Raw genomic sequence first — 14,221 nt, forward strand, 5'->3', positions numbered from 1 at the left:
AGTAGTATTTCAAAGCACCGATTTTTTTTTGTTAGTTTTTACTTTTTATAGCACCGATTAAAAACATTTACTGAAAGATAAAACATTCATTTTATATAATCATATTTTATAAATAAAATATTAAACATCCCTTAGTTAATTTTCACTAAAAACACTACAATAAAATAAAATAAAATATACTCCATTTTTCTAAAATAATTATTGTTATTGTGAGATAATTTTTTCTTACACAATAATTATAATATAAGCATTGGAGTAATAAAGCAAAATAAAATAAAAATGTAAGAGAAATGATGAGATATTTGTTAGGACGTGTGGCATGTTGGGGCCGCATCATTATTAACTCGTGGAGCAGAAGCTACAACAATCAAAGACACCTCTCACTCAACCAAATCTCAGTTTTGAGTTCAACTCAACTAAACTATGTCTTCCTTATCCCTATATGCCAACCTCTCCTCTCTACCATCCTCCCTCACCATTCGTTCTTCTTCATCCAAAGGTACCTCCCTTCATAACAACCCTTTTAATTTCTCATTCTCTCCATGCATAGTTGCATATATACTTTGCTTCTCTTCTCTTCTTAACCATCTTTTCTTTTCTTCCTTTTTGTGAAGCAGATACCTCTTTGAAACAGGATTGGAGGACAAAGTCCAAACCTATCCCACCAGGTGGCACATACCCTGCAAAAGATCATTGCAGGTACATAATTATATATCATATATGTGTATGTGTGTTATTAACAGTGTTCCCTCATTTTATTTGTTTTTGGTATATGTTGTAGTTGTTACATGATTTTCCATGTTGTTCTTAGTTCTCATGGTTTGGTTTTGTTGTTTTTCTTTTTGGACAGTCGTTGTGGGTTGTGTGATACTTACTATATTGCCCATGTCAAGAATGCATGTGCTTTCTTGGGAGATGGAATGTCTAAGATTGAAGTAAGTCTCTTTCTTTACTCTATTGCTTGTATATCCTTACCCTTTGATGCAATACATAAACTAGGTGACACTGGCACTGGCACACTTTCTTTGTTTTTTTAGATATAAGATTAATAAAATGTTTCAAATTGATGATGCAGCAAATGATGCTTATCCATGTCACGTCATAGTCAATTTTCCTCATCTAGTTGGTTGAAAAATTTTAATTTTTTTTGGTTGTCGAAACCTCTTCTAGTGAAGCTGCTAAGGAATTGTGTCAAATTGGAATTTCTATGTGAAACAGTTATTTGTTTGTCATTTTGGCTTTGAAAATGGAACTTCTTCAAATTTTATATGCCTAATTCCCAGCATTGCCTAAACATTTTTTATTGGCATGCTTTGCTACTAATTGGAAGTTTTAGAGCTGATATATAGCTGAGTCCTGAATATTAGTCTTTATTGGAAAATGTTGTCTAACTAAAGTTGCTTCTATGCTCCACAATTGTTTTCTGTTTCAGAGATTGGAACCTGTTGTTCATGGTAGAGGCAGGAAGACTGATAACTTGGATGAGACCTACTTAGGGGTATATGAGGAACTGCTATATGCTCGGAAACTTAACCCTGTGGAAGGTACTTTTTATGAGTTGAAAACAGAAGACTCTCTTTTTTTTTTTTTGGAAGGCAAAAGTATATGTATTATTAATAAACTGAACAGTACCAGAGGTACTGAAGGTTGATACAAAGCACAAAAGTGTGACCTTCCAAAAAGTAAAAACACCCAACAAACCCAACACAGGACCCCAATACAACTAAACAGAATTTAACCAAAGGCCATCATAAGATTGGCAGACCAATGGTTAAATGTTGTATTGAAACCTTTCTCTCCATATTTTAACCATGACCAGGCTAGGATTAAAGCATCATCCATCACCTTCTGAGGTTGAAAAGGAGTATCATGAAACATCAAAGAATTCCTATGCTGCCAGATTGTGATAGATAAGGCAATCCACCACCCGGCCCTCCTACTAAGATATCTACTAAAATTTCTTCCTACAACAAAACCATCACAAAATTGGATGAAATGGTTAACAGGATCAGCTGAGAAAGGTCCTATAGCCTGGATCCAACCCATAGATTCCCACCAAAGCCCCCTAGTCATATTGCAATGAAAGAAAAGGTGCCCAGCCTCCTCCTGCTGACATCCACAAAGAGGGCACATAGTATCCTGAATAGGGATATTTCTTCTGGACAAGTTGCCCCTAGTTGGAAGTCTGTCCCAAAACAATCTCCAAGAAAAAACCGCAGCTCTTGGGGGAATTTTAAGATGCCACAGGATCTGGAAATTCCTCTTGCTAGGTAGAGGATTGCTGGAAGGCATCATCAAGCTGTAGGCTGATTTAGTAGAATAGACACCACTAGCATCAGCTTTCCAAATCAGCTTGTCCTGAACCTGGTGCTGGATAGAAATATCAGAGATTTCTTCCATGAATGCAACTGCCATCTCATATTCATGGTCGAAAAGTCTCCTTCTCCACTTGAAGTCCCAGCTCCACAAGTTATGAGAAAACTTTCCCATATGAGAGATAGAAAAGTTCTGTTGTCTGCTAATGATGAAGAGAGGGTTAAGCTTCTGCTGAAGATTGCAGTCCTCACTCAGCCAAGTATCTTGCCAAAATCTGATTTGATCCCCACATCCAACCTTCCATCTCATATTCTGCCGAATAGGTTTGAAGTCAGGCTGATGGTAAAGCCTTCTAAGATCCTTCCACCAGTAAGAGTGCCACCCTTTGTCTTTACCGGTCTGCAGGTCTGACCAACCACCATATTTGGAATTTAGAACTCTAGCCCAAAGTTGATTCTGGTTGACAGCTAGGTCCCAGATCCATTTCCCCCTCAAGGCAGCATTGAATTTGACTAGATCTTTGATCCCCAAACCCCCGTCACTCTTTGGGAGGCAGATGACATCCCATTTTACCCAAGAAACTCTCTTTTGGTGCTGATTTCCCCCCCACATGAAGTTCCTCTGAAGAGACACCAACCTATCAACTATCCTTTGAGGGATCTTGAAAAAGGATAGAAGATAAATGGGCAGAGCATTGAGAACAGACTTTATGAGTGTGACCTTAGCACCCATAGATAGATTCTTCTGGTTCCACTTGGAGAGTTTAGCTTCAAATCTAGAAATCAAAGGCTCCCAAACAACCTTACTGGAAGATTTAATTCCAATAGGCATGCCCAAATAATTAAAAGGCATTTCCATCTGTCTACAATTTAGAAATTGGGCTGCTTCCTGAATCCAATTAGGCTGAACCCCCACCACCCCAAATTGGCTTTTGGCAAAATTAATCTTCAGACCCGAGGCCATTTCAAACCCTCTCAACAAGGATTTCAAGACTACAACATTCTCCCACAAAGCTTCACCAACAAAAACTGTGTCATCTGCATATTGCAAGATGTTTATAGGAAGGTTTTGCTTCCCAACCAAGAAGCTTCTATATAAATCTCTGTTAAGGGCCTCTCTCATCATACCAGTAAGCCCCTCAGCCACTATGTTAAAAAGCAAAGGGGCAAGAGGATTCCCTTGCCTCAAGCCTCCAGAAGGGACAAACTCCTTTGTGGGGCTTCCATTAATTAAAACTGAGATGGTGGCTGATTGAAGGCAAACTGAAATCCAATTTCTCCATTTAAGGCAGAAACCCAATCTCCTCAACATGTAGTCCAAAAAAGACCAAGACACTGAGTCATAAGCTTTTTCAAAGTCCACTTTAAAGATCATAGCAGGCTTTTTTCTGTGAAAAGCTTCATCCACCACTTCATTGAGAATCATAATACCATGGAGAATGTGTCTACTCTTGATGAAGGCTGACTGTCTTTCATCTATTAATGCAGGTATCACTGCCCTCAGCCTGTTTCCTAAGAGCTTGACTATTATTTTATACATGCAGCCAATAAGGGATATAGGCCTGTACTCATTTAGAGATTGTGGTTGAGTAATCTTGGGGATAAGGGCCACAAAAGATGCATTGTTGCCTCTAGGGAAAGCTCCATGAGTGTGGAATTCTTGCACAAATCTTCTAACATCAGGTTGCAGTAATTCCCAGAACTCCTTAATAAAATTAAAGTTGAAGCCATCCGGACTCGGGCATTTGTCTCCAGCACAGCCCCAAACAGAATCCTTAATTTCTTTGTCAGAAAAAGGTGCAGTCAACCCCTCTCTTTGTTGTTGATCAATGGAAGGAAAGGAAACCCCATCTAGAACAGGTCTTAGATAATTCTGTTCAGTGAACCTCTCAAGGAAGAAGTTAACCACTGCATTCTTGACAAGGTCAGGTTGCTGGATCCAAGTACCATCCATAAGGATACCATGGAGTGCATTTGAGCTTCTTCTGAAATTTAGAACCCTGTGGAAGTAAGCTGTATTTCTGTCACCCTCCTTAATCCACTTAGCCCTAGATTTCTGCCTCAACAAGGACTCATAAGCAATTGAAATATCCCACAGCTCTTGTTGCAAGGTTTTCTTGGTTAAAGCTTCACTATCGGATAGAGGTCTATGAGCAGCTTGATTCTCCAAATCACTTAACTTCTGCTTAAGAGACTGAATCTTAGAAGCTTTGATATCCCCCTGGTCTTTACACCATTGTTTTATGGCATATCTCAGATTCCTCAACTTATTTTTAAGGGCTATTCCCCCCCATCCACCCTGCAGATCTGAATTCCAAGTCTCTTTAATCATATCTTGATATCCTTTATGAGTAAGCCAACAGTCCATTACCCGAAAGGGTTTAGGGCCCCAGTCCACCAGCTTTGTCTTCAAAATGATAGGGCAATGATCAGAATAATCTCTGTGGAGGACATGTTGGGAAGTGTCAGGCCACAAGGATAACCACTGATCAGACCCCAAGAATCTGTCCAACCTACTCTTGGCACTGCCATTGGGCCTAAACCAAGTAAAATTGCTTCCAAGGCATCTAATATCATGAAGATCCAGCTCAGAAATCCAATCATTGAATTCTGAACTGTCAGCAGAGACCACACTCCTCTGGGATAAGCTTATTCTCTCCTCCTGGCTCCTGACAGTATTAAAGTCCCCTAGGAAGCACCACAGACCAGTGGGGTTGGCAGCCTTAAGATGCCTCAAATCATTCCACAAGGTCCTCTTCCCAGCTAAGTCACAAGGTGCATAAATATTAACAATTCGAATCCACTGGTTCTCTTCAACCCACTTACCTTCCAGCATTATAAAACTTCCACCTTTAATCCTCCTTTCCACCTGAAAGTGAGAGTTATTCCACATGCACAGCAACCCACCTGAAGCTTGAACCGAAGGAACGAAATCCCAGGACACAAAAGAATCTCCCCACATAGATTGGCAGATTAACTTATCATCAGACTCCTTCTTTGTTTCTTGAATACACACTTGGTCCACCTTATGCTTCATATTAAGCCTTTTAATGGCAGCCCACTTGATCCCCCTACCCAACCCTCTAGAATTATAAGAGAGAATAATCATGATGAATTCAATTTAATTCCCATCTCTGCTGCAGCCTTGTTGTCCCTGTTATCCATGTCTAGCATCATCTGTCGAACCCTGAAACTATCATCTTCATGGGTGAGGCCCATTTGTTTTACTAAAGCATATTGTGTTTCCAAGGAGTGTGAGCCCAGTTGCCCAGTGGTAATATCAAGGGAATTGCTGTTTGAACCCTCTTTAGGAGCCAAGATGTCCACTGCTGGTTTTACATTAGATGGGGCCTGTCCACTATGTCCCAATAACTGTTTCCTCCTAACATAAAATCTATTAGCAGGAGCTGAGGTTGGGCCTTGAGGTATGAGGCCCAAATCCCCCCCCCCCCCCCCCCCTCATCCACACGTGTACTAGGTTTACATGGGGGCGTGTGGTTCCTAATATGAGACTGGTCAAGGGGAGGTGGGACAGTTTCTTGAACCAGCATTGGGGTATTCTGATTTATCCCTGCACATCGGTCTGCACCTTCGGGAATACCCTTATGGAGCTTTCCGTGTTGAGCTTCCTGATCTTGGTTATTATCATTTCTTTCCAAAATCGGTAACTCATTAAATGCAGTCCTCTTTAACAGCTTTTGACCCACGCTAAGTTCGGTTGGCACGGCAGAATCAAAGGCTAGAGGATTCAAAAACTTGCTGTCATTGGGCGGGGAAGCCACGTCATCTGATTCGCTGAAAATCCGGTCCAAACGACGTCGACTAGTGGTTTTTACCCAGTGGTCACGACGAGTTTGGATGGAGAAAAGGTGGCGCCCATCGGAGGAAGAACCATCAGGGTTGCCGGGACTGTCGCCGGCGAGCGCGAACGGGCTATCATCGTCATAGTTAACAGCGTCGTCAAAGGCAGGGCTGTTTGGCTCCGTGGAAAACGGGGATGGCGGTAGCCCACTGGTCATCGTCTTCATATTCGGCCAAGCAGCCAAACCAGACATGTCCTCAGCCACGTGAAGGACGTGTGGAACTCCATCGACGGTTGCCGTTATTGCCGTCTGTATCCCCGGCGGCCTCTGCGTCCTGACGAGGATCCTGGCCACATCAATCCGCCGTCTCTGCTCTACCATCTCGTCAACTTCCACCAGCTCTCCCACTTCCGCCAGCACTTTTCCCATGGATTCCTGCTCCCACACCAACGGTGGCAGACCCCACAAGATAACCCATGTCAGCCTATATGTCGGGCGAATGTCCTGGGACCATTTCTGAAGGTCCAGGAACGGTGACGATCCTTTCGTCCTCTCCTCCTGAATCAGCTGTGTGGCCTTGGAGTCTTGCAAATTATGGAGAATGACCCAATCATCACCCCAGTAACATGGGGTAACCTCAGTATCTAAAACCCATTTAAGCTCAACGTCTAGCCTTTCGAATGCCAATATTCTTTAGACGGCCGACCCACGCATTCCGTATCCAATCACTCTGCAACTTAGATGTCTCGAGCACCATCGACCTCTGTACATCGTGTGGAAGGTGGGAAGATTCTGGCTTCTGGTGGCACTGTTTGGTCTTCCCCGGCGAGAGGTGTTTCACCACCTCAGCGTGCGATCGAATTCTTCCACCATTAGCAATCACCTTCGAACCGCCTTGGCTACCTCTAACCTCAACTCGTAAGTTATCATTTCCAACGTTAGTCTTTTGTTTCTGTGAGGCCTCCTTACTCCTTTGGAACTTGGGCTGGTTGACGAACATCTTCGTCCTTCCGAAGAAGATGTTGTTATCAAGTTTTCGTTCCAGCCTCTCTACATCATGAACATCCTTATACCTGACAAACCCGAATCTCTGCCCTTCTCTGTTTTTGTATTTGGGAATAAAGACCTCCCATACCTTACCCCATCTTTGGAATGTTTGCCAAAGGTCCTTCTCATTTACCCATGTGGGAAATCTAGAGAAGTAGAACGTTGTAACGTCGGCCTTGTCCCTCCATGAGCCATATCTGGTGGCTCTGTGTTGGTTTGTAGGATGTGGATGCATCCTATTAATCAACTTGTTTTTGTTCCGCCCACGGGTTACCTCAACCCAGTCTCCATCGTTGACTGAGGCTCTGTATTCATCATCAAGATCCCCTCTCTGCGCTTTGCCTTTGGGTGCTGTATCTTCCACGTACCTTGCTCCAGCTCCTTGCACCTCCTCGTCGCCCTCTCTCCAGCTCCTTGCATCTCCTCGTCGCCCTCTCTTGTTATCTTATATCTGTGTTACTAGTGCATTCTTTTGAGTTTGATGCGGTATCAATTTTGAGGGTCTTTGAGTGCAGTGTTTCTTGTAGTTTGTAGTTTGCATGGATTTCAGTTTGGGTCCCTCAAATTGGTTTTTTAATTTGATGCCATGTTTTGATGGTTTTATAACATATCTGCAACCACAAAGCCATGGGGGAAGTAGCATTCAGCATATTATCAGAATTTCTCCTTTTTTTCCAAGTGATATTATATTAGCCTAGGTGTCTAGACTAAGTTTTACATATAAAATTCATTCTGTTTATAGGAGCTCAATGGACTGGGATAGTAACAACCATTGCAATAGAAATGCTTAAATCAGGCATGGTGGAGGCTGTCATTTGTGTACAAAGGTAATGGAACAAATTTGGGATTTTAGATGGGAAATAAGATGCTAATGTTTTTTATTGCTAAAACTGACTTTTTCTTTGTTAATGTCTTTGTTGTAACTTTGTATATCATAGTGATCCTGATGATAGATTTGCTCCAAGACCTGTTTTAGCAAGGTTTGCATTTTTTTCATATCAAATGAACTTAAGTTAAATTTCTATTAGTATATTGGTGTTGTTTTTTTGTATTAAAATACTTCCCTTTGTTTTTTTCTTCAAATTTCTTGTAGGACACCAGAAGAGGTGTTGGCTGCTAAAGGTGTCAAGCCAACATTGTCACCTAACCTCAATACTCTCGCACTTGTTGAGGTGTGCAAAATCTCTTTACATTGGAGAATTTGTCATGACCTAGGATAAATCCAATATAAATTTTTCAGTTGTCTGGCACAAACTTATGTATGCAAATAAACTTTGTCTATAAAATTTGAAACAGATTCTAAAAAAGCTGTTATTCAAGTCAATCAAGGTTACTAAATGCAGGGTTCTGTCCTAGGGGTTGAAATATGTTGATATAATGTGAAACAATATATGAGAATGAGAACCAAGGGCATTTTGACTTTTATCTTTGATTTCTTCTGTAATCTCATTTTTCTGGCCATTCTTCAAAATTTAAGAGAAGTTGGGAGATAGAAATGAGGAAAGCATTTTGCTAATTATTATAGTATTGAGGATCTTCTCTGCGATATTCAGTTGACATTCTCTGAGTTCTGGGAACAAAATGATTAAACCTAGTATGTTGTCCTCATTCTGTGCACCTTGGCTTTGGAGAGAATTGGATCCATTCTATGGTTTCGAGACCATTAAATTTAATGTCAAGACTGGTCATTTAGAATTTACTTTCTCCTTTGCAGTTTTGCTGTTCTTCCTGTTTTTGTTCATTTAGCATTTTTCCCATGGGCAACTGGTGCTTCAAAAAATTATTCTTGCTTTGAACTGGATATTTCTGATGAGAGAGATCTGTAAACTAGTTATTTTCAAGAGTGCCTTAGATGTATAAAGGTAAATCTTTCTAGAAAGTACAATGAAACACATATCCTAATTTTTACAGCATGAAATTATAATAGAAGACAACCTGTCAACTGCTCATGTGTGCATATAACTTCACTCTGTTTGGTTCCTAAATTTCAGCTGTCATAAGATATATTGGTTATATTCTTCAAGGGAAACCTTTTATATAAGTATTCTGTTTGAATTTTCATTATTGATAGGCTGCAGGTGTCAAGCGCCTTCTTTTCTGTGGTGTAGGTTGCCAGGTGCAAGGTATGACTACTATAAAGATGTATTTTTTTGCAAACTTTCATCATTTTCTCCATTGTGACTTGTAATGTTGTAATGCAGAATAATTTCTTCAATTGCAGCATTAAGATCTGTGGAGCACCACTTGAATTTGGATAAGCTCTATGTTTTAGGCACAAATTGTGGTATGGTAAAGGTCTTGTGTTTTGCTTTAAATCTTCTGTTGAATGTTTATAAAATTGTAATATGGGTAATTTCTTAATGGATCTGTTTAATTTTGTACACACTTCTTTGAAAAAAATTGACTTGTACTAAAATTCTCATTCCACAGTGGACAATGGTACTAGGCAAGGGCTGGATAAGTTTCTGAAAGCTGCGAGCCAATCACCAGAAACAGTTCTACATTATGAGTTTATGCAAGATTACAAGGTTTTCAGCTGAAAATTCCTTTCTGGTTTATAGAGCAGTTATGGACAAATAAATGTTTTTGTTAAAGTGAAAAATAAATTGATAATTTATTATGGTAGAACCACCGATTGATTTATTTAGAATAGTGCTTTATCATAGCATCCTTCTGTTTTACCAAGTTTATTTTATGTTACTCAGTTTCTGTTTCAATCATTCTGGTAGGTTCACTTGAAGCATTTGGATGGTCATATAGAAGAGGTATAAAAGACTCCCTTTTATTTTACTATGTCCATGGGTTTCACAGGCAAACAACTTCGTTCAGTTTCAAATTTTACCTTAAACAGGTTCCTTATTTCTGTCTGCCAGCAAACGATTTGGTTGATGTTATTGCCCCATCTTGTTACAGGTAATTGTTATCATTATTTTAATTTGTCTAATGTGACGGCTTGAAATTTATATATAAGAATCACGAGTTTGTTTTTTACTTCAATTTCTTATTTTCTCTTTCATTATATGTTGCACTAAGTTGTCATTTTTTTTCCCTGCAGCTGTTTTGACTATACAAATGCTTTAGCTGTAAGTCCTTATCCGATTGACCATCTTGTCTTTTTGACATATTTTACTTGAACTTAGGAGGATTGTCTACTAAGTACAAACTGTTCATATGCCAAATTCTTTGACCATATGTTGTTTAATCACTTTCCATGATGCTAAAATAGTGTAAAATAGTATGTTAAACTTGGTTTTGGTTAATTATTCCATAAATATTAAGGCATGTTAACTAATCCATTCTCCTGGCATTAAGGAATTATACATGTACCTACTCTATTATTTTCACTTGCTTACATGCCCCCATTTTATCCCCTAAATTTGATCTGAAATTGCATTTGTAGATGACAATTTAGTCTGACAATGAGATGACTTTTGACAATTTATTGATTTGATATTATGTTGTATATATGTGTGTTTTTTTTTTTACTATATTGTAGGATATGCTTGAAAAAATATTTTGTATTGATCTATGTCTTTGATTATGTTCTTTCTTCCAGATGCTTTGAATTAGCTTTCTTGTCCATTACCTAAAACCCATATGCATTTTTTTATCCTCTTGTAAGAACTAAATTCTCATGCTTGATACAACCTCAATTTCTTGTTAATATATAACAAGAATTCCCAAGAAACCAGCATCCAATTAGTTTCTATTTTCTGAGTGTATGTCTATGTGCATGTATGTGCTTGAGTGTTAAATGTGAAGAACTGTTGTTCATTGCCAATTTGCCATGTCCTTATTAGACTTGTTTTGCTTGATGTTTACATTTGTTATTCATCTTTTCATGTTAAGAAACTTTTATTAGACAGTAGAAAAATAATTTTCAGGACTTAGTGGTTGGATATATGGGAGTGCCAAAATATTCTGGAATCGGCATGACACAACATCCACAATATGTAACAGTAAGGTAACACTAATGACTAAAACTGTCTCTTTCTTTTTTAATGCATAATATCATTTGGCCTATTTATGCTCTTTAGTTATCATGACTGTTTATTGGCCTAAGAATTCATGCATTACTCTTTCTTGGAGGGGTTACCTTTTGGTAAGAAGGATTGAGTCCTGCATATTTTACTCTTGATATGACAGGAATGAACGTGGAAGAGAGATGTTGAGTCTTATAGAGAACTTACTGGAGATTACTCCAACAATTAGTACTGTAAATTACCAGCTCTGTTCCATTTAAGCATATTATTATTATTATTGTTATTATAAAATAAAGAGTATGATTTTTTCCTTCTGATTCAGGGGGATAGGCGACCATTTGTCATGGAGACTGTTAAGGCTGATGATGAAGCTAAGTTAGGTATATAACATTCATTATGTAATGTATTTATTTTATAGGGTTTTCTGTGTATTGTCTTGGCTCTTGGCATAGGTCTCACATTTAGTGCTATGTGATAAAATTGGCTTTTATGGATTGATCTATCCATGGTAGAATATGACAGTTATTATATTTTTATCTTAGGCCAAGAGTATCTCCTCTATCTGTTTTGATCAGTACTTCCTTCCTTGTAAACTTTTTAAAATTGATTACTTCTTTTTTTTTGAAATTCTTGACCAGGAAGAGGTCCTTCTCAGCCTGCCCCAAAGTTTATTGGAAATTTGCTGGCTTTTATACTAAACTTGGTAAAAGATTCATACCAATTTATCCATTGATACATGTACATTATGCACAATATAATTATATTTTAGCTCTGGTTTTTATACTCAGATTGGTCCAAAGGGTCTTGAATTTGCACGCTATTCACTTGATTATCATACCATTCGCAACTATCTTCATGTGAATCGTATGTGGGGAAAGGAAAGGTATGTAGGATGTTGTGAAATCCAATTAACATAATTAGTGTGATTTGATCCTATAGCTCAGATTCCTTTCCTAATATCATGTAATTAGGACAGATTTTATTAGAATTGATTTCTACAGAATCACCGAATAATATTCAGATTTTTCTCTTCTTTCTTTCAAATTAGGATAATTTATGGCGACCCTTACTTTGATGTTAAGGATAATTTGTTTGCATTTGTTGAAATGCAGGGCTGATAGGCACATGCCTACATATGCTAAGAAAATTGTGGATTTGTACAACCAAAATGGTCAAATTGAGAAGATGCTTTCTAACAAGTGATTCTAACATATTAAAAGCTCCCAATCAGTGGCATAGGTGACTTCAAAGTATGCATTGAGTCTATTTTTCATTTTACACTGAAGTCATTGGAAATTATCATGAGGTCATAACTTAGTCTATATTTGGATAACTCTTGATTCATATAAATGTATTTAGGATAGAGCACTCAGCAAATATGAAGATTTAAATTCGAACTTGCTGATTACAAGTCTACTCAATTTTTGAGCTTTGCAAAACTGCCTATTGAGTTGTAACAAGAAAAAATTGGAAATAATGTTATATTTTTGTTACTTTTGTGGCATAATATTAGAAGTTAAAGCATGTGATTGAACATTATTTCCTGGCATAAAATATGATATCAATCTTGTTGGTTACACCAATTCTCGTTAGTATTCTAGTACCACAAACACCAAATTCAAAAATATGTTGTATCTAAGGTTTTGTTTGGCTATGAAGAGAGAAATAGAGTAGATAGAAAGAAAAGAGAGATAATTAGAGAAAAGAGAAAATAAAGTAAAAACAAAGTAGGAAGTTAGATTGTTTGATTCAAGAGAAAAAGTGAGAAATAAAATGATAAAGTTATATTGAATACTCTTATCAATATGTTTATCTTTTTTTCAAATGCGGACCTTGGTAAAAAAAAGAGAGAGAGAGAGACAAGAGAAGGACATTGTTTTGGAATAGGATTCCTTTGTTAGGATTGGAGGTTTCCTACTCTAGAGCTTAAAAGTGTATTCTATCTTGTTCTTGGGTTAAGTGTGGATTATATAGTGGTTCTTTAATTAAGGTAATGCCTAATCATATCTTATAGATATGCTTAGGTAAGATATGATTAGAATATAGTTAGGATTTGGTAAAAGATTAGATCCCATAGGATTTGGGATATAAAATAAGGGTGTAACCAGGCACATTCTACGCTCTGGGTCGAGTTGGTTGACCCATGACCTATTGGTTGAGCAATGAGCTCGATTCATTGAGCTTGTTCAATGGAGACTTGAGAGTATAGGCATAAATATAAATATACAATCCTCACTTTTATCGAATACAAACTTTCTAAATGTTTTTTTTTAGATTAGACACTTTTTAAACATTGGACCCATCTTTACTCAAATAAAACCCCTCACAAATTAACTCTACCAAACCAACTAAAAAAGATCCATCTTAGCTCGTCCCAAAATTGCCATTGACAAACACAACATAAACAAATGATTTTTTTGTTAGGTATAATACACATGGCCTTCGGCTCTTTGGTGGAACTTAAGTATTTTCACAAGTTTTGGTCCATTTTGGTTTGCCACCATACAATGTGACATTCATTGCAAATAAGTGTTGTACAAACAAAGTGAAAACTCAGTTTCTCACCATTCTTTAAGTTGGGAATTTTCTTAGCCCCCCCCCCCCCCCCAATAAACTCGTGTTTTCATTCAAGCAATGTCCTACAAAGATTTCGGCTATTGATTGGTCATTGCACAAAACAATTAGGAGGAGAAAGAATATGATGTACAATTATGGGTTATAAAACATTTAATTGGAGATTCTGAATCAAAACTTCCGTCATCTGTTTCACCACTGTGGTTGCATCTTTTCCAATAGTGTCATCCTTATTTGGATAGATTCTAACTAGTGGTTTGAGCTTTAATCAACGATAACTTAAGGTATTTTAGATAATTTTTGGCTAGATGACCATAACAACTACACAAGACACAAATAATATGAAATCTTTATATTTAATTTCATATTAGTGATCACGCGACCCATGTTTCTCGGGTTGCAGGAGATAAATTTTTACATAAACTCTCGCAAATCACCCTCGTGCAACTTTCAATGCATTCCTTTAAACTTTGATAGCTCATCCCATTCCCACCATTGA

General features: G+C 38.0%; 1 protein-coding gene across 1 annotated transcript; it reads left to right on the top strand.

Annotated features, from left to right (window-relative positions):
* The first annotated feature begins 337 nt into the window (after positions 1 to 337).
* LOC100791244 (7-hydroxymethyl chlorophyll a reductase, chloroplastic) lies at positions 338 to 12,641 on the top strand. The gene is made up of 19 exons (XM_003535923.5): positions 338 to 499; positions 618 to 699; positions 851 to 935; positions 1,433 to 1,544; positions 7,908 to 7,992; positions 8,104 to 8,145; positions 8,259 to 8,337; positions 9,237 to 9,288; positions 9,387 to 9,449; positions 9,596 to 9,693; positions 9,895 to 9,930; positions 10,017 to 10,078; positions 10,221 to 10,248; positions 11,050 to 11,129; positions 11,312 to 11,381; positions 11,471 to 11,528; positions 11,787 to 11,851; positions 11,937 to 12,031; positions 12,261 to 12,641. The coding sequence occupies exons 1-19, from the start codon at positions 424 to 426 to the stop codon at positions 12,349 to 12,351; spliced, it is 1,359 nt and encodes a 452-aa protein (XP_003535971.1). The 5' UTR covers positions 338 to 423; the 3' UTR covers positions 12,352 to 12,641.
* Positions 12,642 to 14,221: the final 1,580 nt, after the last annotated feature.

The sequence above is a fragment of the Glycine max genome, chromosome 10, assembly GCF_000004515.6.
Source record: "Glycine max cultivar Williams 82 chromosome 10, Glycine_max_v4.0, whole genome shotgun sequence".
NCBI lineage: Eukaryota > Viridiplantae > Streptophyta > Magnoliopsida > Fabales > Fabaceae > Glycine > Glycine max.

What these genes read in the sequence shown, in the direction of transcription:
- LOC100791244 (XM_003535923.5), top strand. Translation starts at nt 424, where the DNA reads ATGTCTTCCTTATCCCTATATGCCAACCTCTCCTCTCTACCATCCTCC. An exon ending in TGTAGGTTGCCAGGTGCAAG is followed by an intron (nt 9,289 to 9,386) that starts GTATGACTACTA and finishes CTTCAATTGCAG; the next exon opens with CATTAAGATCTGTGGAGCAC. An exon ending in CGTATGTGGGGAAAGGAAAG is followed by an intron (nt 12,032 to 12,260) that starts GTATGTAGGATG and finishes GTTGAAATGCAG; the next exon opens with GGCTGATAGGCACATGCCTA.